At 41.4% G+C, this 24,846-nt stretch overlaps 1 protein-coding gene across 1 annotated transcript; it reads left to right on the top strand.

Annotated features, from left to right (window-relative positions):
• Positions 1-23,789, top strand: LOC310844510 (scavenger receptor cysteine-rich domain-containing protein DMBT1-like; the record flags this gene model as incomplete). The annotated part of the gene is made up of 14 exons (XM_083738612.1): positions 1-112; positions 967-1,117; positions 1,484-1,686; positions 2,572-2,883; positions 7,743-7,893; positions 8,215-8,408; positions 10,036-10,344; positions 11,299-11,316; positions 15,723-15,882; positions 16,211-16,431; positions 17,798-17,970; positions 18,866-19,254; positions 21,421-21,698; positions 22,820-23,789. 14 exons carry the CDS (start codon positions 1-3, stop codon positions 22,975-22,977), a joined length of 2,829 nt encoding a protein of 942 aa, XP_083594738.1. The 3' UTR covers positions 22,978-23,789.
• Positions 23,790-24,846: the final 1,057 nt, after the last annotated feature.

Here is a 24,846-nt window from a genome sequence, read left to right as displayed (position 1 = left end):
ATGGCAAAGGGGACTTTTGCCATGTTAAGGGTAGGCAAAGGGGCACGTCACAATCTGCTTCCTCCTCTGCTTGATTGGGTGTCAGTGGTGTTGCCCTGGAGGCTAGAGAAATGTATGTTGGTGTTATACTATATTAATTGTAGTAGTACCATTATTTTGGTTGGGTGGGTTGTAGAAATCTTTATTATGCTAACATTTCATTGATGTTAGTGGTTGCTGGCATCGGTGGTCCCACCAGATTGGTCTAGCAGTCCTCTCACTTTGAACAGATCTTCAGTAGGGCTTATTGTGGCAAGCCTCAAATCTATAACAGAGTTGACCCACTGGTGTGGGTAGAACTTTTCATGAGTAAGCTATCTGAAGGCTGGGAGTTCATTTATATCTTTTGAAATAAATGTGATAAAAAGCAATATCTTAGTTGTTCTGGCTCAATTAGCTTATTTATTTGTAAGAGAACTTAGCTTCTGTTCCTTCAATGTGACTTTTAAAAGTCATTGAAATGTATCATTCTGAGAGTAGACCCCAGTAGTTGTTGATGGGTTAGCCGTGTTCACTTGACCCCTTGTCACTATGGCTTACCAGGAGTGGTGAGATGGCAGTGGGATGGATGTGGTGCAAGCACAGTGGTAGAGCTAATCCAGCACTACTGCCACTGTGTTTGCTCTTCATCAACTTTGCCGTGGCCTCACTCCTTCCAGTAAACCACAGTGATGTGAATCAATGATTCCTGACAGGAAGTCAGGAAATCCAGGCCACTCCACCCTGCTGACCACTGTTGGTAGACCCACTGAAATCAATGGACTAAAGGTAGTTAAAACTAAATTCATTGATTTATGAGTATGACCCAGTTGTTCTGTTTTGAGTTCTATGTCTTAGTTGGACATAACCCAAACCCAGTGAGAAGTATCTGTAACTATATGGCAGTCTGTTCAGAAATATGATTTCACTTTTTTGTTGCACTCTTAGTGGCCTCTGTTTGTGGTGGTCATCTCTATGAGCCATCTGGGAAACTCACTAGTCCAAATTATCCTGTTGTATACCCAAATAATGCACACTGTGTTTGGGAAATCCATGCTGAAGGTTATTCCTACATAAATCTCATCTTTGAGTATCTTAAGTAAGTGGCAGTATTTTTAGGATTGTGTTGCCCTGTGTGATCTTTAAAAATGATTTTGTCTGCATGCCTGCCTTTCTGCTTGTTGTCAAATTGGCTTTGCATGTTAACAATAATCTATATGCTATTTCTGAGCTTGCCAAGTTGTGTGTGGACCCAATATTAAATCATTTACTTGTATTCTAAAGACTTGGCTCAGACCTTAAAAAAAGGCTCACTCCATAAGTGTGAATACATAACAAATAGTGTGCCAAAATTTGCTGACCTGGGTCTACAAGTCCCAATTTCGTGTGGATTTTAACTTTTTGTGTTTTATAGTTACAAGCGAAATATCACCCTACTCAGTGGTTTCTAACTTTATATCCACAGACTGGAGCCACGTAATCACTGCTCTTATGATTATGTTGAAATCTATGATGGGCCAGCGTATGTAGCTCCTTTGCTAGGAAGAATTTGCATTTGGGAGCACCAATCATATATTTCTAAGTCAAATACATTGTCTGTTGTGTTTTCAAGTGACACTAGTTCTCAAAGCACTGGATTTTTGGCTATTTATTTTTCTATTCCACAAGGTAAGATCTCACCAAAGAGAACATAATTCAGGACCATGCTGCTTTACTTTAGTGCAATTTTTCAAGTCCATACCTGCAACTGAATTAAATAGGCTATGTTTGCATTGTTGTATCCCAAATTGTAATTCAGGGCCATCCTAAAAAATATTGATGTGTGCATGGGAACTCCATTATTTAATTTTCTTTCTCCCATGGTTAAACAGGGAAGAAGCAATTTAAACTACTCAATGGTTTATCTATTTGGCAGTTGACTCTTCTGCAGAGAAAGGTAGAAACAAACTTGTGGCAAGATACACAGTTCTCTCTCATGTGTTCTGTGTGTATAAATTACTTGAGTCTCAGTCCAGATTTTGTTTGTTCATTTAAGTACTTTATCTAAAGAACTTTCAATTGCCAAAGAGCAATACATTGACCAAAAATTTAATTCCCCCCCCCCCATTTTGAACTTAGCCACTAAATCTCATTTGCATATGCTGTCTTCTTCCAGAGTTACCAGAGATCAAGTTTGTTCCAAATGTTGTACAATATATATTGCAAATCTTGTTACTATGCTTTTTCTTGTATAGAAATAAACTGTTGTACACCCACATGTTATTGAATATATTATGTATAAAACTCTGGAAGAGACAAGGTCTCTCATGTGGCTACATATATTTATTTATAGGCACATGGTACATTAAAAGCACATGTTTTGCCCCAAAGAATCCTGGGAGCTCTGTAAGGAGTAAACTACATTCTCAGGATTCTCTGAGAGAAACCTCATGCTTTAAATGTAAGGTATGAACACACCATAGAGAGGTATCTATAGGTATGTAAACTGGCTGCTGTTTAAGAAACAGGAAACAGGCTGCTCTTTACCAAGTTGTTTCCTGTTGTCTTTCGAAGACGTGTCCTTAAGACTGGTGAATGGATCATACAGCTGTGAGGGACGCGTTGAACTCTATTACAAAGGAGAATGGGGAACAGTTTGTGGTGATTACTGGGACATAGCCGATGCCCAGGTTGTGTGCTGGCAGCTTGGATGTGGAGAAGCCATTTCAGCCCCAAGAAAAGCCTATTTTGGCCAAGGCTCAGGACCTATTCTCCTTGATGATGTGAACTGTAGAGGAAATGAGTCTAACCTGTGGGACTGCCGTAGCCTAGGGTGGCATGTTCATAACTGTGGCCACAGTGAAGATGCAAGTGTCACCTGTGCAGGTATTTTCTGATCTTGTTTCTTGCATGTAGCACAAAAGCAGGATAATTGAATCATGCATGGCATGCCTCTTCTTCCCTCCTGAAATGCAACAAGCTTAAGTCCTATTTGAATCAATTGCCTATGTTGCTGAAGTGCAGAACTGCTTGCTTTGGAATTTATCCTGTTCATAATGCCGGTTCGAATTAATTGTACATAATTGTTCCAAATTTGGAATCCATCAGCGTGCCCCCAGCCTTTCTTTCAAGTCCATAATATCCAGCCACATAATCTTGCACTTAGAGAATATCATATGTTGCTAAAGCCCTGTACAACAGCACAGATATAGCACACATGAAATCCCAGATTCAAACAATGGATGTGGATCCCAGTAGATACAGGAGTCGCATCACATGGCCGCATATCACACAGCGCATTGGCCTAACCAGTCAGAGGATGTGGAGCATGAACCTATAATTTCATTTAGGAAAGTGTTTGGCTCTCACATATGTCGAGATTCATGTAATTTTGCCCAATCCCTTCATCCCACCAAGGCTTGCTATACGTCAGGAAAATTCCTGACATATCTTGGTTTGGGGGTTTAAAAATGGCATCTGGGGGGAATTTTGCTGAATTGGAAAAATGTTTCTGTTCCCAAAAGAAGCTCAATAATTTTGGTGGTTTCCTAAAAAAAAAAATGTTCAACAATTTTAGGGTCTTCAACAACTTGGGGGGGGGGGGAGTGTGTGTCAGGAATTTTACTTTTTGAAATATGGCAACCCTATCCCACATAACTTCTGGCTGCATGCTCATTTGTTTGTCAGCACGTTCTGGTTATTTCTGTATAAGACATTCCACTGTTCATTCCTGCACTTCCAATGCTTGATTTATTATCATACTAGCAGTAATGAGGAGTAGGACAGTTGTGAGCTGTTGAGGACCTTATTGTTCTCTCCAGTTCTCTGATGGTAAGGCTCAAGCCATGCGGGGTGGAACATCCCAGCTTCTCTACCAATATGTATGACTCTTGAAGCAGCTGAGGTGAGTAACAGAGAGGTGAGGGTTTCTGCTAACTATCACAACTGGAGTAACAGCTTTGTGTATGGCCTCCAAAGTGGTGGGAATTCTGACAGCTTTATAAAGACAGGGGCTGCCAAGTTTCCATCTTGTGCAAGATCTCATAACAGACACAACTCTTCCTCTTGTTGCATTTGAAAGGTGAGCACTGTTGTAGTTCAGTCTGTCATGCCCTCTTGCAAGCTGCAGATGCATGGGGAAGGGAATTTTGGGCAACCCCACAGTGGAAGAGCTGGATTCTCACTGGCCACCACTGGTCTAGCAGCAAGTCTTACTTGTCATCCACCTTGCAATGAGAGTTGGCATATCTTAGCCTGTGCATTTGCTGGATTATTGCTTGGTTGTCTTTGAAGAGATAGAGGGGACAGTAATCCGTAATGGACACCCTCTGTGAAAGATCATTTCTGTGCCAAATGCTGAGTAGTTACAATTGAAAGCAAGAGACAGTTGTAAGCTTAATGCTCTTTCAATCATTGTGTCTGAACCCCCCCCCCAATTATTGGTTCCTCTAATGTCTTTGTTGCAGTACTATAGATAATGTTGATGATAGTTAATGCAATCAGGAAGACAATACTTACCAATATACACACCCCTTATAGAGCCATGACTAGGGTGGACTAGCCAGGTTTTTTGCCCTGGGTGAAGCCTCCAGAGGGCTGTCATTGAGGCTTTGTGTGTGCACGCATGCATGTGTGTGTGTAAATGTGCATGGTGTGTGTGTGCCAAACTGGGTCTTTGATCCGGATGAAATAAAGCCTAGTTTCACTCCTGTGGAAAAGAACTGGAAACAGTTATTATATGACTTGTTTCTTGTCCAGACTGAGATATCATTACCGGGGGGGGGGGGGGGGAGAGAGAGAGAGAGACCTGAGTGTTTGGTGAGTGGGAATGGAGTATCTAGGGATTACCCACTAAGCTGGGTATGTTTTCTATTGCCTTTACATGGGTAGAGTGGTTTAGTCATGCTGGCCACATGACCCGGAAAGCTGTCTGAAAAGCGAGATGAGTGCCACAACTCCATAGTTGCCTTTGACTGGACGTTACCGTCTAGGGGTCCTTTACATTTACCTTTTTTACTCAGGTGGTGCTGTGGTCTAAACCACTGAGCCTCTTAGGCTTGTCGATCAGAAGATTGGTGGTTCAAATCCCCGTGATGAAGTGAGCTCCCGTTGCTCGGTCCCAGCTCCTCCCAACCTAGCAGTTCGAAAGCACACCAGTGCAAGTAGATAAATAGGTACCGCTGTGGCAGGAAGGTAAACAGTGCGCTCTGGTTTCTGTCATGGTGTTCCGTTGTGCCAGAAGCGGCTTAGTCATGATGGCCACATGACCCAGAAGGCTGTCTGTGGACAAACACCAGCTCCCTCGGCCTGAAAGTGGAGATGAGCACCACTATCCCAAAGTCGCCTTTGACTGGACTTAACCGTCCAGGGTTCCTTTGTCTTTTACCTACCTTTTTTTACTGTCTGCACAGTGTTCATTTTGGTGTGTCTTTTTGCAAAGTGCCCTTTCACCAGAGTGATCCAATCACCAAAATTCCCCCAGTGTGCTTTTAAATTATCCAGGCAGGCAATGTAGTCCAAACACTGTTTTCAGTAATGGTAGGGAGGAGTGTGAAGCATTGCCATAGCCAGCAGCAGAAGTTATGCGACTGCAGAAGTCTGGAAAACACAACCCTTCTGACTGTTTTGCTATATTGTATATATCATTCTCCTGAACTCTATCCCCCCCATCTGTTTTTCTCTGACATTTGCCTTCCCCGACCAGTTTCTCTGTTCTCAACAACTCCCTCCCTCTTTCTCTCTCTGCTGAATATTATTAAATGTACATATTAGTATTAGAAAAAGATATCTTTAACTTATATGTTGTGTTTGCAAATGGATATCATAAACTTTATACTCCAGCTGAAGGCAATTTGCAGTAAGTGCAAATTATGCTCTTTCTGTCTCTTTCTAAATGTTACCTCAGTAGTTCTCAAAAAATTTTCTCTACACCACAACTTTCAGAATAAAAATTTGCTCGGGCCACATAATTTTTTTTATTAATAAGAAATACATTGGGAAACAAAAAGAAACAACTCCTAGCATTGCTAGGAGAACAAAGCAACTTTATAATATGATCTCCAGAAATCCAGAGAGTCTAGTCTCCTCACCAATACATAGAAACCTTTCTCTTTCCTGAGCTTTCATATTTGTTAGAGTTGAAAATCACTGTTTACAGCACTATGTCATGCAGAACTGTCAGTGCAGTTCTCCGGCATGCTGAATGGTGATCCTGGATCACAATTAGGATGGTTGTCCGTATCACTTGATGCTCTTGCTCTCATTTTGAAAAGATACTGTATTTTTCCATGTATAAGGCACCCCCATGTATAAGGTTCCACAACAGAAAAAGTAATAGCAGTAATTAATTTTTCATTTTCATTTAAAACATAAATAAATCTGCTACAATTCCAAATAAACCAGAGATTTATTCACCAGCTCATTCTAAAAAAGGGGTCCATATTGTTGTTTCAGAGATTCAGATGTTGCATCTATCATTCAAACATATGCAACCATGAACTCTTAAATTCGAGATGGGGAACTTTTGATATTCCAGATGTTATTGGACTGTGACTCCCAACACTCCTGGCCATTTGCATGCTGCCTGGGGCTGATAGGACCTGTAGTGCAGCAACATCTGGAGCTCTGCATGCTCTGGCTTGGAGTGCCCTCTTGAGGTTGCTAAGTCAGTTTAGCAAAAAATATGGAAAGGCATTACAGTGGTACCTCAGTTTAAGAACAGTCCTGTTTATGAACGATTCGGTTTACAAACTCCACAAAACCGAAAGTAGTGTCCCGGTTTGCGAACTTTACCAGAAGCCGAACAGTGGAAGGGCACCAGCGGTGGGAGGCCTTATTAGGGAAAGCGCTCCTCGGTTTAAGAACGGTTTCGGTTTAAGAACAGACTTCCAGAACAGATTAAGTTCGTAAACCTAGGTACCACTGTATTGGGCTCTGTCAATCAGTTATGTCTTTTCTCCTCAAGCCTTTCAAAAGCCCAAGTCTCAACACAATAATTCCCCCCCGCCCGTAAATCTGTTGTTTTACACATCTGAGATGCATCGGGCTATGAGTTCAATTTTTTAAAAAAAATAGGCTGGTGGATGGACAAAGGTGATTTCTTAGAAATATGAACACCTTCTGATATCTCAATCAGTTCTAATATTTTTCATATGTGTGTGTGTGCGCATGCTCATATATGTCTCTGTGTGGTTCTTTTACCTTATTACAAAGTGGCTTTTAGCAGGAGGGAAGTCTTTCTGCTACTTAAAGTAGTGACTTGGGTTCTCTGAACATTCTGATTGCATTGCTTTGGACAGAACAGCATCATTCCTGGGAGAATTCTTGGGGGGAAAGATCACTGTTTCTATGGTCAGTCTGTGGAGACAGCAATATTTTGCCCAAATAATGTCCCTGAGAGTGCCACTACATTGTGGCATCGTATCATTCTGAAGGGATGTTCTATCACAGAAAGGCCACATACGATCCCTTTAAATAATCCTGGGAACTGTAGTTTGTTAAGTTTGCTAGGAATTATAGCTCTGAGGGAGAGAAATGATAGTTCATATGATTCTTGGGGGATGCTTTAAATGTGCTTTAAAAGAGTGGTGTGTAGCTGCAGAGGTAACAGGGTTTCCATGCCTCTGTAAAAGAGAGAAACCGATATCATTTACAAATGGGTTCAGGGCAGGCAGGGGCAGTTTGATTATTATGTGTGTAGCATAGATACCTTCACACATTTGATTACATTGTCTTTTATTTCACAGGAAATTATAGTTGTGGTTCTCACCTTCCATATGGATCAGGATCATTCAGTAGTCCCTTTTATCCAGCACTTTATCCAAACAATGCAAACTGTATATGGACAATAAATACTTGGAATGGCTCACGTATAAACCTCAGAATTGCAAGTATTGAGTAAGTACGAGGAGAACTAAATAGTGCTATAAAACTGCAGCTCATTTAAATGTGGACTTTCCTGTGCTCACTTCATCATATATGTTTACTATTATAATTGGGAAGCATGACGATGAACATATCTGTTGAGTATTCATGTACCCTGCCTTACAGAGAACAGCCCTGTATTCAAGGAGCTGTCAGAGGAGAGTCCTCAGTCTGAAGACACTGAATTGATCTTGTATGGTTCGGTGGCATACTGAATCTCTGCCATAGTTAATTGATATACTAAGTTTATATGTTGAGCCGTATGTTCATGCAGGTTTCTTGTTTTTATTCCAGGGCAGAATGCCCCTTTGATTATATTGAGATCTATGATGGATATATCTACTCACGTTCCCTAGGAAGATTTTGTAATGGCACCCAACGAACATTTTTTTCTACATCAAATGTTCTCACCGTGGTGTTTCGCAGTGACAGTAGCGTGACAAATCGTGGTTTTATTGCTAACTACTCTTCTGTTTATGCGGGATACGGTGAGTGTGTGTGTGTGTGTGTATTAAATTGAACTCAAGTTGAATTACTAAATGGAGTAATAGTTTGTCATTGTGTACATTCATCAGGTCCCATGCTGAATGTACACAAAATCCTTCCAAGAAGAGGGGATTGTGCACATTTCCTGATCAATATACACAACCCCCAACAAGACTTTGAGAATGTGCAAATCTTGGCTCAATTTTGTACATTCTCTGGTCATCTACATATCTCAATGGTAGTTTGCACTTGATTTGAGCTACATGCACATTTTTTAGTCAAGTATGCATTGTCCCATTTTTTCCTCTGTCTCTTGTTCAGAAGCATGTAATCTGCTCTCTTCTAACCCACTACCTAATCTTCTATGCACACAACATACACCCGCCCCACTGCTCAGCTAAACACCCAGCTGAAGAGGGGGCTTCAGATAAACATGATTTATTATTACTCTTTATTAAATATATATCCCACCCTTCTTCCAAAGGAGCTCTTTCCCCCCCTGAAGTCCAGCCTCCTTTTAACCAGCTGAGCAGCACATGGGGGAATGCATGTAGTGAAAAATTATACATCTTTGCTCACCCCAGGCGTAGCAAGGGTTGCCATTGCCCTGGGCACAGTTTTTCCCAGGGTGCATTTTGTTCCTCATACCACCCTGCCAGTCCATTGTGGCAGGACATCAGGAGGATGCATCAGGCATGTGCCCTTCCAATCAGACCAATTAGGCTGATTGGAAGGGTGCATGCCTGCCCTGGTGTGTCTTCCTCACATCACCCTCCTTGCTCTGCTCCCCGTCAGTGCGCACAGATACTTCTGCCTCATCCTCCCACAATTCTGATGGAAATTCTCCCCCCTCTGGTGCCACTATTAAGCTGAAGAAAAGCCTTAATAGCAGAACTTCTACCGTTATTTAAAACCGCTAGTTTCCCTCTACTTCTCCGTGTGTGTCTCTTTTTGCTTCCATACCACACCACTGCTGTTGTGCAACCTGCCTTTACTTCACTGGAATTCCTCCAACCCTTACAGCTTCTTATTCAGCTATTTTCCTAACTATATCATTTTTTTCTGCTTTTTCTTTCAAAATGCTGGCAAATTTTCTTTGAAAGGCTGGTGTCAGTTAGTGAAGCAGAACTCATTCACGACACCCACCCAACATGTATTTTTCATAGCCCTTAGCACATTCATTCTCCAGTACCTTCTTTCCAGTTGTGGTGAATGACTTGAAAGAGGTGAAAATGTACAGAAAATACTAGACATACAGTCAAACCTCCGTTGTTGAACACAATCCATTCCGGAAGCCTGTTCAGCTTCTGAAATGTTCAACAACTGAGGTGCGGCTTCTGATTGTTCAACAACTGTTCAACAACTGAGGTGCGGCTTCTGCACTCAAGCAGAAGCCGCATCGGATGTTCGGCCTCTGAAAAATGTTCAAAAACTGGAGCATTTACTTCTGGGTTTTCAGCATTTGGGAGCCGAAACGTTCCAAAATGGAGCCATTTGGGAACTGAGGTTTGACTGTATTAGGGAATTTTATAAATCCCAGACTTTAGCAGGCTCTTGCTGAGACTCGAATTCTGCAGTATCTGTTACCAAAAATGACTGATTCACATGCTTTTGGTGTCCCTATCCCAGATCTCCGACTGGTGAATGGACGTCATGGCTGCGAGGGCCGTGTCGAAATTGGTTCTTACAATGGAATGTGGGGAACTGTTTGCGATGATTCATGGAACCTGGTGGACGCAGGTGTGGTGTGCAGACAACTTGGATGTGGACAGGCTGTGTCAGCCCCAGTAGCGGCATATTTCGGTGAAGGCTCTGGACCCATTCTTCTGGATGATGTTTATTGTAATGGAAATGAACGCCACCTTTGGGAATGCTCTAACAGAGGCTGGGGGTCCCACAACTGTCGTCACAATGAGGATGCTGGTGTCATCTGTTCAGGTGACTTCTGATTTTGTCATGCATATTGTTTTATATTAGCATATTTTAATCAGTTTGAGCATCTAGGTTAAGCAGGATATACACTTTAAAAAATTTTTTGGATTCTCCAATAATTCAATCCTCCCTAACTATAACTAATAGTAACATTGATTATTCAGCAGCAAGCCAAACTGTTGATCTCCCAAGGTGCTATCAATGAAAACAAAAGTATTGGGCTTCTACAGCAGGAAAAATAGCTGCAAACTATGATCTGCAATCTTTAATGAAACATTATTCTGACTTTTGATGTAATTCTGGTCTACTATTTCCAATGAATTACTGAGTCTTTAAAAGAGAATATAACTCTCATTTACCACTTCCAAGGAACTGGAAGTATATGTCAGGAGCCCAGGGTGCTGTCTTGATAACACAGCACGCAAGTTGTAATTAGCTTGAAGATTTATTGCAACACAATTAGCTGAGCGTCCTAGTCTTACAATTCAATTGACTCTTCTGGGGAATGCTTCCGGCTTCTGCAGAATATCCTGAACCTATGACCCTTACGTTTCTGGTTTTGTTTTCTGTCTAATACCTTTCCCATTCGTTTATTCCTGGGGCTCATGGGGTTAACTGTCTCCTCTTCCAGTGAGGAAATGCTTCCCCTTCTGCCATCCCTAGCTGAACAGAGAATTTCATGCCACATCTCTTGCCTATTCCAAGAATTGTAGGCACGTATCTCGATTTTGTTTCTTGGTTTGTTTTTAAAAGGTGAATTCTTGTTGAGCTGTTGGCAGGCAGAGGAGAAGTGACTTGATTTAGCTCTCTTCTTTTCCTTTACCCAATGACCACTGATCAGAAAGATATTTAATTATACATTTGTTCCAATGAATACTGATATCACAAATAATTATACTGATCAAATCATTAACACATTTGGGAAACATTCTAAGGTCTCTCTACCCTTTTATTTTTCAGGTGCTCACCTTACAACAGGTAAATGATTCATTTAATAAACATTTCCTTGTAGTGAATAACTGCAGCAAAAATTTCGTAGCAGTGTTGTTGTTTAGTTGTTTAGTTGTGTCCGACTCTTTGTGACCCCATGGACCAGAGCACACCAGGCACTCCTGTCTTCCACTGCCTCCCGCAGTTTGGTCAAACTCATATTCGTAGCTTCGAGAACACTGTCCAACTATCTTGTCCTCTATCACCCCCTTCTTCTTGTGCCCTCAATCTTTCCCAACATCAGGGTCTTTTCCAGGGAGTCTTCTCTTCTCATGAGGTGGCCAAAGTATTGGAGCCTCAGCTTCACAATCTGTCTTTCCAGTGAGCACTCAGGGCTGATTTCCTTTTAGTGTATTAAAATATTTAAAAATCTTTAGTTGACTGAAGAGGTGTCCTCAATTCACCTGGCACAAAATCAAACAAGTACTTACAAAACTTTCAGAGGAGGGCATGGGCAGAGGGGAATTGCTCTCCTTAGCTTCTGTGTCTGACCACCATGGCTACTCCTTGATGGGAAGTGGGATTTGATGGTCAGGGGGTGGGGCTTGTCAATTTCAAAGGTGCCCCCTACCTCCCCACCCTTATCCGAGCACTGAGATCCAGCATAGGAAAGGCATTTTCCTTTCTTTTAAAATAATAATTCTTAGGCAGAGTCTGTTGTGATGTGTAGCCATCATGTATTAAAAAAGCAGGTCCCCCCCCTAGAAACTACTGTTTGTTCATCATTTGAAATGCATTCTGATGGAATGAATTAATTCACAATGATTGAATTCACATATGCAGTATGATAGAACGAGATGATATATCGGAGGGGGAGGCAGCATAAAGCCTATATGCCATATCTAGACAGCCAAAGGGAAAAGCATTTTTCTTCTATAGGCAAAATACATCTACATCTGCTAAATTAGCAGGTGTGGAAAATGCTTCTTCTGCCTTTTCTCACATGAGCTGCTAATAATAATTAATTTACAATCTCTCTTTCACAGCACATAAAGATGCAGGTAGACACCAGAAAGTAGTTAGAACTGTTTGACAGTTTTGATGAATGGTATCATAAAGTGTATCATTTATACAGTGTTATGAGCTGCTTGGTAATGTGAGGCGGGGAGATCCCTGTTCAAATTCTGCATTTCCTTTCCATTTTCTATACATTTCATTCCATTGTCCAACCTTAGACCGAGCATTGTACTGATTTCCTTATAGCTAATTTATATTTGCCTTTCTGGAACTTGGACCCATTAGTCTCCACATTATTAATGGCATTGGCAGTGGGGGAGAAAATATTTAGACATTTCTTAATAGAACAGGTCTTTCAATGGCAATGGATTCTAATCCTTATGAATGAGGTACTTTAGGCAGATCCTGCCACTGCTTCCAATAATGGAAAGAATGACTTTGAAGGTAAACATTCTTCCTATTTGCAAAAGCTTGAAGAGGTTTATATCTGGTCACTTTAAACAAATACAGGAGATGGAGCAATATATTCAAGCTTCTTCTTGTGTTTTGTAAGCTGCATTTCAAATTAATTTTTAAAGCTGCAAAATGTACCCACAAGATCAAGGAGTATTAACATGAGGAGCATAAATGTAACTCAGCCTTGGCTATTTTTCTGGGACTTACTTTATGTATTTATTTATAGTTATAAAAGTATTCCTGTACTACCATATCAAGGTGGTGTTCACTGTTAAAACGTATTTTTCAAAAAATACCAAAAATGCAAATAATCAATGTAAAACCAAACAGCTGCAAAGGCCTGTTGGCACAAAACAAGAGATGCCTGAAAGTCAAAAGCTTGAGTCAATTGTTTAAATTGTTCTCTCTCTCTCCTCTTCCCTCTTGATCTTCAGAGAGACCAACTCCTCCATGGTGGCCAAGGACAAGTAAGCTCTAGATTTCTTTACTTCATTTTTTTTTTTTTACATTGCCTTTTTATGATCACTTTTACTTCAGCTTCATTAGCAGTATCTGCATTATCACATGGTCTAACACAGGCATAGGCAAACTCGGCCCTCCAGATGTTTTGGGACTACAACACCCATGATTCCTAGCTAACAGGACCAGTGGTCAGGGATGATGGGAGTTGTAGTCCCAAAAACACCTGGAGGGCCAAGTTTGCCTGTGCCTGGTCTAACAAAACAGGACTTGCAGAATACTGTCATGCTGTTCACTTTCAAAACAGATATATAAAGTCATGTGGTACGGTGGCTGTTGTTTATTGCTTTGAGGAGGAGTAAAAATGAGTTAACTCAGCCTCTCTTTCAGGGTTTCTTAGCTACAAGGCTAACATAACAGTGAACTTGAAACAAAATGAAACATATATAGGGAGAGAATAAAACCTAGTAGCCACAAATTTTAACACCTGATACAAGGTCATGTACAAAAGATCTCCCCATTTCCTTTGCACAGAGGCGGACATTTCTGCAATAATATTCCTTTGCGCATGTGGATGTCACCAGCAACAGACAGTGGGGTAGACAAGTACTGCTCAACTTACCACCAGCTGGTTGTGTTGGTGCTGCTTACTGGGATGTTAGAGGAGAAGGAATGAGGTAGTGGCAAGGTTGATGCAAATCCAGTACAGTGGTACCTCGGGTTACATACGTTTCAGGTTACATACGCTTCAGGTTACAGGCTCCGCTAACCCAGAAATATTACCTCGGGTTAAGAACTTTGCTTCAGGATGAGAACAGAAATCATGCTCCGGCAGTGCAGCAGCAGCGGGAGGCCCCATTAGCTAATGTGGTGCTTCAGGTTAAGAACAGTTTCAGGTTAAGAATGGACCTCTGGAACAAATCAAGTACTTAACCTGAGGTACCATGTTCAGTTTTCGTGCCAGTGAGTTTGCAGTGTGTTGACCTTGCCGCTCCCCTTCCACCTTCTAGCAAACAGTAGTGATACAAAGTCTCTCCTCCTCCCAGAGGGGAGGTGTAGTGAGCGGGAACCGTTCCTGCATCGGCAGGGGGGCATGTTCGGCCCCCTGCGTTATCTCCTAGCTGCTGCGCTGCCTCTCAATAGGGTTGAGCCAGCCAATAGGGTTGGCCCAGAGGCTGGGTTTAGCCGCATTCAAGTGGCTGCGGCCGCCTCCATACCTCATTCTGCCCCTGGAAGACGTCAGATCACCCACCCGCCCTCTAGGCTAGGTTTATGCTCTTGACCTTGCTATGGACTTTGGTTGGTCACCCTGGTTGTCCAGGGGGCCTGGTAGGAGTTTTTATCCATTTGGCTAAATTGGCACCAGGCTCTTGGTTTTTCGCCTACCTCATAGCAAATCATCACAACTTTTTCGGTTTTGGCAGTTAGGCATTGGAATATGTGTTGTGTGTTGGTGGGCGAGGTGTGGCCATCACCTACCCCGCCCCATTTTGGGTATTCTGTTAAAGGAATCTGGTGGTCGTGGATCCTGTCCGATGCCCTACTGGTGGCTAGGGCCATGGCACAACCCCCGGTGAGATCAGGGGGAGCTTTCAGTTGTATTTGCATCAACAGGCTCCTCCCACTGGTGGTTAACCTCCAAATGACCCCTGCTGCATGGGTGGGGTCATATTTAGGTTGTTTGATCCAATGCCTAAGCCAATACCGCTTCATGCTGTAATCAATAAAAGTTGTGGCCTTTTTCAGCCCACTAACCTAAAATACTTGTGTCCTGGTCTCTTATTCATTACTATGCGGGTTGGGGTCCTCGACCCACAAACAACTGGAGGTCAAGTGAGTGGCACTAAGCCATCCTGCTGTCATTACTGGGTGTATCCCTTTCACTGGATTGAGCATCCTAGTGGCCACGTGTCCATTCAGAGAATCCGCCCTTCTCTCTTTAAGATGGCACTGCTAGATAAGTCAACGTATAGGATGTCTAAATCTTCATCGTCAACACTAGGACTGAATACACAATAAAATGCTCTGCTGAACCCAAACTCAGGTTTGTGCTTTGTTTCTCTCCAAACAAACCATGAGCAGCAAGTAAGTTTTGTTCCTGGCTTACTACTCATGGTTTTGAAGGAGGTGGTGGGTGGGAAACCATGAGTCCAGGTTTGGACCCAATACTAAGGTAGATCATGGCTTAGCTCCTACCAGGGCAGCTGCACCAGAAGCAGGGGAGGAGTGAAGTGGCCATGATTTTAGGAGTGTGCACAAGTGACTGCACATTCACTAATAAACCATAGCTAAGCTTAACTATGGGTTAAGGTGATGCAGTAACCAAGCAACTACTTCAGAATATTAAGCAGGGCTGAAATAAAAGTCAACCCTGATTGCAACATGTGGCTTTCTCAGTAAGGAACATTGGGTTCTGGGTGTAAGAAGCAATTGATCATAGCAAGTTTATAATATTTTCTAGAATTTAACTACTTATATCCCATATGTCTGTAACAAAATGTGTTCTGTGTTTTATTTCTTAGCTCCCTCAACAGATTATTCTTGCGGTGGTTTCCTCGCACATTCATCTGGGTCATTTCAAAGTCCGTTTTTTCCATCCAACTACCCAAACAATGCCGACTGTGTATGGGAAATCCAAGTAGGAAGCAATTCTCGTGTATCACTTACTTTCCAAACACTTCAGTAAGTAAAGCTCTAACATTGCCCATAATTCAAGGTCTCAAAATGAAAATGAAATGTACTCAGATGCACTCTTTTCTTCCTACTTAACATATTCAAGGGCGTTGTGTTCCACGTCTGAACTGTGATGTGTCATGGCTTAACAAATAAAATCCTGCTTGGTTTTCTATTTCTTTTGTCTCCTATCGTTTGTCTAGTATCTGAGCAACTTAACACACCAAAATAAAGTCTGTTATGTGATAGTAGCTTAAAGGAATTGCAAGTGTAGAGACTAATTCATCATGATCAGTGAACATTGCTGTAAAAAATCACATTCTTGTTTGCTTTCTAGACTAGAATCATGTAATACACAGAGCTGCCCCTGTGATTATATCGAAATCTATGATGGAACGCTCCATAACTCTCCTTTGCTTGGGAAGATTTGCTCTGGCTATTACCAAACCTTTACATCAACCTTCAACATGTTGACAGTTAGATTTCATAGTGATCATAGTATCACAAACAGAGGGTTTTTTGCAAACTATTACACCATCCCAGCAAATCATAATACAAGTAAGTGCAATTTTGCAATACATTTTTCTTTTACCAGATTGTTGTCATTCAATTTAGTTAAAAAATCAGTAATTTTCTTGGTATTGTATTGGTTTTTTCCTGCTGTCACTAAAAAAACCAACTCCATCTTTTTACGTTTGGAATCCATAACTTGCACTTGGCTTACATGTGTACCTAGGCACTGCTTAAGTCAGACTCTTCTTAGCTTCAGGAGCAGCAGAGGCAGATTTAGGGGAGCATGACCAGCTCACCTGCATAGGGCACCAACTTGAGAGGTTGCCACAGGAGGTGGCATAACAATGACTTAGAATGGAAGGCAAGAAGCGGTGGTGGGGTGGGCCCACCACCAGAGTCCACCACTGGAAACACTCTTCAGGCCATTGTTATATAGCTTACAATGAACAACCACACACCAAATACTTCAACCCCCAGGCTACTTTGCTTACTTAAAAAGAAAATGTATTGATTGCATTGGGAATTAGTTCAAAGTAAATATGTTTAGGGTACAGAGTGAAAGGGGGTGAGGTTGGCACAGTGCAAATGCACTGGCAGAGCCATTCCAGTGCTCCTGGAAGTTTAGGGAAGCTCTTAATGTTTAACAGACTATTGTATTTCAATATTTTGTTGGAAGCTGCCCAGAGTGGCTGGGGAAACCCAGCCAGATGGGCGGGGTATAAATAATAAATTATTCTTATTCTTATTCTTATTACTCCTGTTGGTGCATTTGCATCATGCTGACCTCGCTGCCACTTCAATACCTCTCTAACTCCCGATAGGCAGCAGTGATGGGATGACTGGAGGTCAGGTGATCAGCAGAGCCCTATCAAGCTATCTGCTACTGCTGAGCAATACATGGGTAGCTTTTTGGATGAGAAAAGGGAGATCATGCTCATTTGCCAAGGAAGCCTAGGCTTTTCTCACAGCCCACAGAAGCCCAAGTACACAAAAACATTTATGGCGGTGGGGGTGTGTGTCACAATATTGATATTATGACATCATTGTGACTCCCCTCAGTATCATTCCCCCCCATGACATTACAATCTGCATACACTTACTCACATTCTAAAATTTTTAGTTTTAAGTGTTTTAACTGTTTTGTTACAGTCATAAGAATAAAGTGGGCACTAAAATATATAATTCTCAGATGCCAAAGGCCATGGAAAAGAGGTGTGTCTTCAGCATATGATAGAAACTACATAGTAAAAGTGGCAAATAGGAAAAATGTAAGGACGTATAGGTCAGGGAACTTTGTCTTACTCTGTACAGTGCAATAAAGATGGATGGCATTGCCTTCATAAAAGGATAATAATGTATTGTCTTGTTTTATTTTAGTGCACTAATACCACATCCTTTCTCTCCTTGCTAGCTCTTCTTTGTGGACCAGAATATATGCAAGCTATAATAAGTAGAAGTTTCCTGACCTCTGAAGGCTATTCTCCATTTGATGTCCGCTTGATTGACCCATCCTGCCCACCTATTATCACACCGTATTATGTTATTTTCAACATACGGTACAATGGCTGTCAGACCAGAAGAGACGTATGGAGATTTATATTTGATTTCTATATGCCTTCCTTCCTTCCTTCCTTCCTTCCTTCCTTCCTTCCTTCCTTCCTTCCTTCCTTTCTTGTTTAGAAAAAGCAGGGCTTCAGGAATTCAACTGGGGCAATGCTAACAAACTGAAACATGTAGTCCAATTCATGTATATACACAGAAATGGATTTAGGGGAGCATAACAGGTTTATTTGCACTGGGCTCCAAGCCAAGAAGGCTGTGCAGAGGGTGCTGCAACAATAATTTAGAACGGAAGGAGAGAGGTGTGGGGAGCACTGACTTTTGGCTGCTGAAATTTGAAAGCCCAGAGTCCATCACTTAGATCTTTGTACAACAAATAGTCACATAAGAAAATATTTTTAGTTTGATTTTTAGCATCTGAATAGCCTGGGTGTTCATGTTACATTGGCAGCATGGAAAAGAGCCAGATCACACGATCCCTTGCTGCAAATGTAGTATGAGTATGGGATGTTCGGGCACCATCAGAAACCCCAATTTGTTCTGTGTTGGGGGTTGCATGGGTCAAGGTAAGAACAGCAATATGGCATATGAGTTAGCTGTGTGTTCAGAGCAGTAAGACTTAGCAGACACACTTCAAGCTCTCACTGTGGGATAACTATGTTGGCATTTTGAAACAACTTAGTTCTGAACAACAGTTGATACAAATAATATTTGTATAGAGAATTCAGTAGTGTCCCCAGTGATACCATTGGCTTAGACAAGTATTCCTACATCTTGAAGAGGCAACTTGGTGGTGGGGTTGCTTTGCGCAAAGGTAGCATTAAGACTGGCTGCAGCAAATTCTACAGTGCTATGGCAACATCCTTACCTCAGAAATGTATGTTAACCGCTGCCCCCCCCCTCCGGATGTTTCAAACAGGCAGATGCTGATACCATTATTTATTCAAACCTGATCACGGCAGCTGCTTCAGGATACATAATTAAAAGGGATAAGGATCTTCACTTCCATGTCAGCTGCAAGATGCTGAAAAACACTTGGATAGAAACAATGTATCTCGCTGATGGTGTAGAAGAGATCAATGAAACTCGGTATGGACAATACGAAGTCAACATCACATTTTATACCTCCGACTCTTTCTTATATCCAGTCTACAATTCACCTTATGAAGTTGAGCTCAATCAGGAATTATATCTGCAAGTTACTCTTCATAACTCTGACCCAAATCTGGTGCTGTTTCTGGATACATGTAAAGCATCACCCAACTACAATGATTTTACAACTTTGACTTATGATATCATCAAGAGTGGGTAAGGATTTTCACCTTATATATTGTTTGTCTGATTAACTGTGTTAATCTTTATTGCTTTTCATTTCTAAACATATATGTGGTATAAATATTAGATCTCATTAGGCATGCCATTTTAACCATGTTCTCACTCCAGCCAGAAGCTGCAAAGTAGGGAAACAGCCAAATCATCATTGGGACCATTCTAAAGTTGACATGCATCCTAATTCATGATCCATTCTGCTGGGAAGGATGGAGCAGTTAGGAGGTAGCAGAGGCTTTCCTCTTTGTCAGGCATCCCCCAAACTCGGCCCTCCAGATGTTTTTGGACTACAATTCCCATCATCCCTGACCACTGGTCCTGTTAGCTAGGGATGATGGGAGTTGTAGTCCCAAAACATCTGGAGGGACAAGTTTGGGGATGCTTGCTCTATGCAGAACTGCTGAGATCCACAGGCAGGGGAGCTATCCTAATGTGCTCACCAATGGCACATGGTATTCACAGCCTATTGCTGGTGTTGTTCCTGCCTGTGGTAGCAATGTAAGTCCTCAAAACAGGACAGACTGGTGGCAGGAGGTTGTGGAGCTGCTGGATCCTAATCTGGTCCAACAATTGGAGAGGGGTCTGATCTGGGCCTCTCTGCTACACCAGTCTGCAGCTGGCACAGCAAAAATAAAGAACAATATCGCACCTCCCACTATCTTCCACTCTGCCCAGCTTGAGTGACGGGTCTTCCAATGGCTCCACATTTAATGCATTGCAGTAATCCAACCTAGAGGTTGCCAGAACAGAGAAAACAATAGTTAGGCTGTCCCTGTCTAGATAGGAGTGCAGCTGAAGGAAGGCACTCTGTGCCACTGAGGCCACCTGAGCCTCAAGCAACAGCAAGGGCTCCAGGAGTACCCCCAAGTTGTGTACCCATGCCTTCTGAGGGAGTGTAATGCTATGAAGAACAGGCAACATCCCATCCACCTAGTCTAGTGAACTGACCATGAACAGCACCTCCGTCTTATCTGTATTGAGCTTCAGTTTGTTGGTTCTCATACAGTCCGTTACCAGGGCAAGGCAACGGTCCAGCACATCCACTGTCTCACCTGCAGATGCAATGGAGAAGAAGAGATGTGTGTCATCAGCACATCGCTAACAACCTACTCCAAACCCACTCAGCAGTTTCATGTAGATGTTAAACAGCATAGGGGATAAAATTGAACTCTGAGGAACCCTGCTCCAGAGGGCTGAAGATCACTCCCCAAGCATCACCCTCTGGAAACATCCATTCAAGTAGGACTGGAACCACAGCAAACCAGTGCCATTGACAGCCGCTCCAAAAGGATACTGATACAGTTTTATAGCAAATTATTGACTAACTGAAGCTTGCATTCTTCACAAAGCCTCACTCAGGTTTGATTTGACACCTTCAAGCTTCTAAAACAGCTACATTTAAATTATATTACTATAATAATTTCCTCGAGATTAAAATGAGAAGCTCAGAATACTCTAATGCATGTGACATTTTGTGCATTAGTTCAAAATAGTACCTCTGCATGAACCAAGATGTTCCTTGTTCCTTTTAGTATCTTTTGACTCAATATATATTCAGATAATTTGGCACCTGCTGCGTATGGTTACTTTCAGGAAAGTGAAACTTAGAGCTGGTCACCTGTTTTGAAGAGCTGTTATGCAACTGACATAATAAAGGTTACAATTACAGAAGTTTTTGCTTTCCTTGGGAAAGCAAAGCCTTGCAGATTAAAAGGATGGTAAAGAACAGAAAAGTGAGTTCACTATATATATTCAATACCACCTCAACAGATCATTTACTTATGTATTTTCATAGGGTTGCCATATTTCACATTTTAAATATTTGAGCTTCTTCTCTGCTTAGCTTACTAATGAAGAACAAGTGGGGGAAAAGTTACCAGTTATGGTGAATGTTTCTGTCAACATGCTTTGTGCAGTTTTAATTCAGAGTGAGAAATCACTGACACCTACTTCAATTTAAGCATGGCAGGCATGGCCTTGTAATCAGGCATATTGCTGTTATTCATACTATGTTCAAGTGACACTTGTATGCTTTATTTCAGAACTGTTCAAAGTGCTACTTCTATTTCTTCATTGTTCCACATTAACTATATGATGCAAATTGAATTAGTGTAAACTAATTTTATTCTTTTTCTATTTGTGCAGGTGTGTTAATGATCCTACATATCAGACCTATTATTCCCCAAACAAATATGTTGTTCGGTTTTCCTTCAAAGCCTTTAGCTTCATGTATAAATATCCATCGGTTTACCTGCAGTGCAAACTGGTGGTTTGCAGAGCCTATGACTATTCTTCCCGATGTTCTCAGGGTTGTCTGAATCTGCCTAGATCTAAGAGAGATACAAGCTCCTACGAGGAAAAAATGGATGTTATCATTGGGCCAATTGAACTACAGAAGCCTGGCATTAAGAATAGAAATTCTGGTAATTTTGCTTCCCATAGAATTCTTTAATGCCTTTTAAATACAAATCAATGCCATCCTAGAGTAGGGATAAGGAGGAATGTATTTTAAATGGATTTATGCACAGAATTTGGCAGTTCCAATCTGATTTGAACACTGCATTAAGCACCCACTTATATCTGAATCACTTGTTACTGTTTTTTTGAAAGCTAAATTTATATGCATAATTATATTGAAAAACTCATATATATGAATTAATATATAGTATAATGCATTCAAAAGTATCAAGTTTTATGCTGTGTTATATTTCTGCAATATCAATTCATACCTATTTTATGCAGTTGTACACATAGTTGTGTGCATCTCTTAATGCGCTAGTTACCTTAGGAGACGTCTTAGAGTGCATATGCATATAACAATGCATATAATATTGTGCATTATGCTGCTTATTGAGATTAAGGAGTGAGATGGGAATTAGAAAATTATATATATGGATAAGCATGTCACTGAGATTTTCAGAAAATCCCACCCCTCTTTTAGATCTGTTTCAGGTTGTTGAGGTTAAGGCAGAGCAATTAGTGTTTCCTGTGGCTTTGAGAAAGGGGTGCAGGGTATAAGCTGGAATCATCGTTATTACCATCATCCTGGCTAGCACTGTATCAAAGCCCTAAAAAATGCTTATAATGCATTTTAGCACTCTCCTGATCTAATAGTACTTCCTCACCTAACCTTGTTACATTACATGCCTTCTTAATGTCCATCAGATGCAGCATGATCATAGCTGTGCCATATGTACCCTGTGCCCTCTAGCGTATGATCTACCCTCCACCGTGGACTCATAGGGTTCAGCTCCCAACAGTCATCCATGATTCTTCTTTGGCAATCACTCAGAGCCGAGTAAGATTGTCTTCCATGAACACAGCTTTAACACTGAGTCCATAAGTGGCTGTGGAGGCCAATTCAGGATCCACATGTCCTTCCACAGTGGAGGAGAACAATAGTGTGGTCAGGAAAGTTACTGTGCAATTTTTTACTTTTTTATTAAAAGTCAGCGGTCCATTGTCTCCTGGGGAACTAGAATGATGCAATTCCATGACAGTTCAAGCAGATAATGCATCACATCTTTTCTTTTTAATTTTGCAGAGGCAAAACAAGAGCTGCAAGGAAATGCGGACCCTCCTCATGATTCGCATGCACCATACATTGTTGCCGCAGTCGTCTTGGCAGTCGTTGTCATGACTGTCGCAGGATTCATTTTGAAAAATAAATTGAGAAGACCAATTCCATATGTAATAATGTGAGCACTTAAAACCTTGGGACTCAATCCAACACCAAGTCAAGCAAGCTTAAACTCATTCATTTCCATGAGTTTAGGTGCAGCTATTTGTTGGTGGGATTGTGGCCTCGACGGTTGGAAAGAAGAATCTGTATTGAATGTGCATCACTTGAAAGATGCATGAAGGGGGTCTCAATAATCTTGTGATTTTATCTTGATTTTTGCTTTTACATGAAAATACAGAAGCAGGAAAATGTATTGGACACAATCCAGCCATATTAAACTATTGAAAGACCCACTGGTTGCACAGGAGGGGGCTTAAAAATTATGCTTAATTCTTCCATTGGTCTTTTTACCTTTTTACTAGATTTTACACATTGCCACGAATGTATGTAGATGGATGGATTCAGGTTAGACGAGGACCTGAAGTACAACACAAAATACAAATAAAAATTAATCCTACCAAGAGTCTCATGTTCAGAACTCGAGCTATTTTTATGAAATTTCTGCCAAGTTCCTTGAAGCAATATCCAATATTAGTAGTTCAGTGCTGCATTTAGTTAAGAATACCTTTTGTAAATGACATACCACATAAAGTTTTCATTCTGTCAATTTGTATAACTGTCTAAAATGACAATATTTGTTGGTAAACAAGGGCATCTCAACAGTTTCTGGTAAAGTGGATAAACCTTCTTAGTGTTGTATTCAATTGTGCCTCTCCACTCCTTGAGGGCTCTTTCATCCAGCTGAGGATTCCATGAATAGAAGTGCTGGATGGCAATTTTCTAACACACACACACACACACACACACACACACACACACACACACACACACTTTCTCATCCCTGATCCTCTGGAGTTCACACACACACTTTCTCATCCCTGATCCTCTGGAGTTTTGTAATATTTGAGTTTATTTACAAATGTGCAGGTTAAGCATAGATGGAAGAGAAGGGAAAATACCCCAACAGATAGACAAAGTCCACTGCTCCCACACCAGGACTCTAAGGGAGACAAACCAGTAGTATCCCAGAATGTTGCTAGATTACAGGGGTCAAACACAGCTCTCTGTTTCTGTGCCTTCTTTGTATGTTTCAAAGCTGCAGTTGATTGTACTTTCCACACACAGACACCTAGATGACAAGATCCTTAGCGGTGGGAGCAGCAGGATATCTCCCTCCACCCACCCACTCACCACCTTTCTAACCACTCAGAAAACTTAATGAGAAATGGTTGAACAATTCATTCCATGGGAAACACACTATTAGACTTTTGTCACTCCTACCAGATCCAAGGTTCTGGTCCAGTAATACCTCAAGAGAACCCACAGGATAGTCCTTTTCACAGAACCCTGGCATGAAACTGGCCATTCCTCTGAAAAGTTTGACAGTATATTTGTAAACTGTGGACTTGTACTTTAGATTATGAAGATCATGTACTTTATAAAGAAATGTTAGAAAAATAGTTCTGCTTACTATATGTTTACCATTTGGGAAACAGAAGACATACCTGCCACATGTCAGACCTAGCTCCTGTTAAGGGGTGACGCAAAATGGAAGGAGAAGGAAGTACCACATAACTAAGCTTGCTGATTGCTGCTAATTGCTTTCCTGGTGATCTGACTGGTTTCCCAGTCATTCTCTACTTTGACTAGAGGTTTGTTGTTTGTAAACAGACTGAATTCCTGACACCCACCAGGTTCCACGTTTAGGATTTGCTTTGAGCTAAAGTCTTGTACATCCTTCTTCCTCAAAGGATTACACAGCTTAAAATATGACCAGTGAAGAACTGACAAGGGGGAACGTGGGGGGGGGGGGAGAATAATGAACCATTGAAGTATTATGTACTTTAGCTTAAGCCTTTGTATGAGAGATCAAGGGCAGAAGAGGGAAG

This window comes from Podarcis gaigeae (genome assembly GCF_964106915.1).
Source record: "Podarcis gaigeae genome assembly, chromosome: 5".
Classification (NCBI taxonomy): domain Eukaryota; kingdom Metazoa; phylum Chordata; class Lepidosauria; order Squamata; family Lacertidae; genus Podarcis; species Podarcis gaigeae.
Note: the sequence above shows the minus strand (reverse complement) of the source record. Positions and strands in the feature narration are given on the sequence as shown.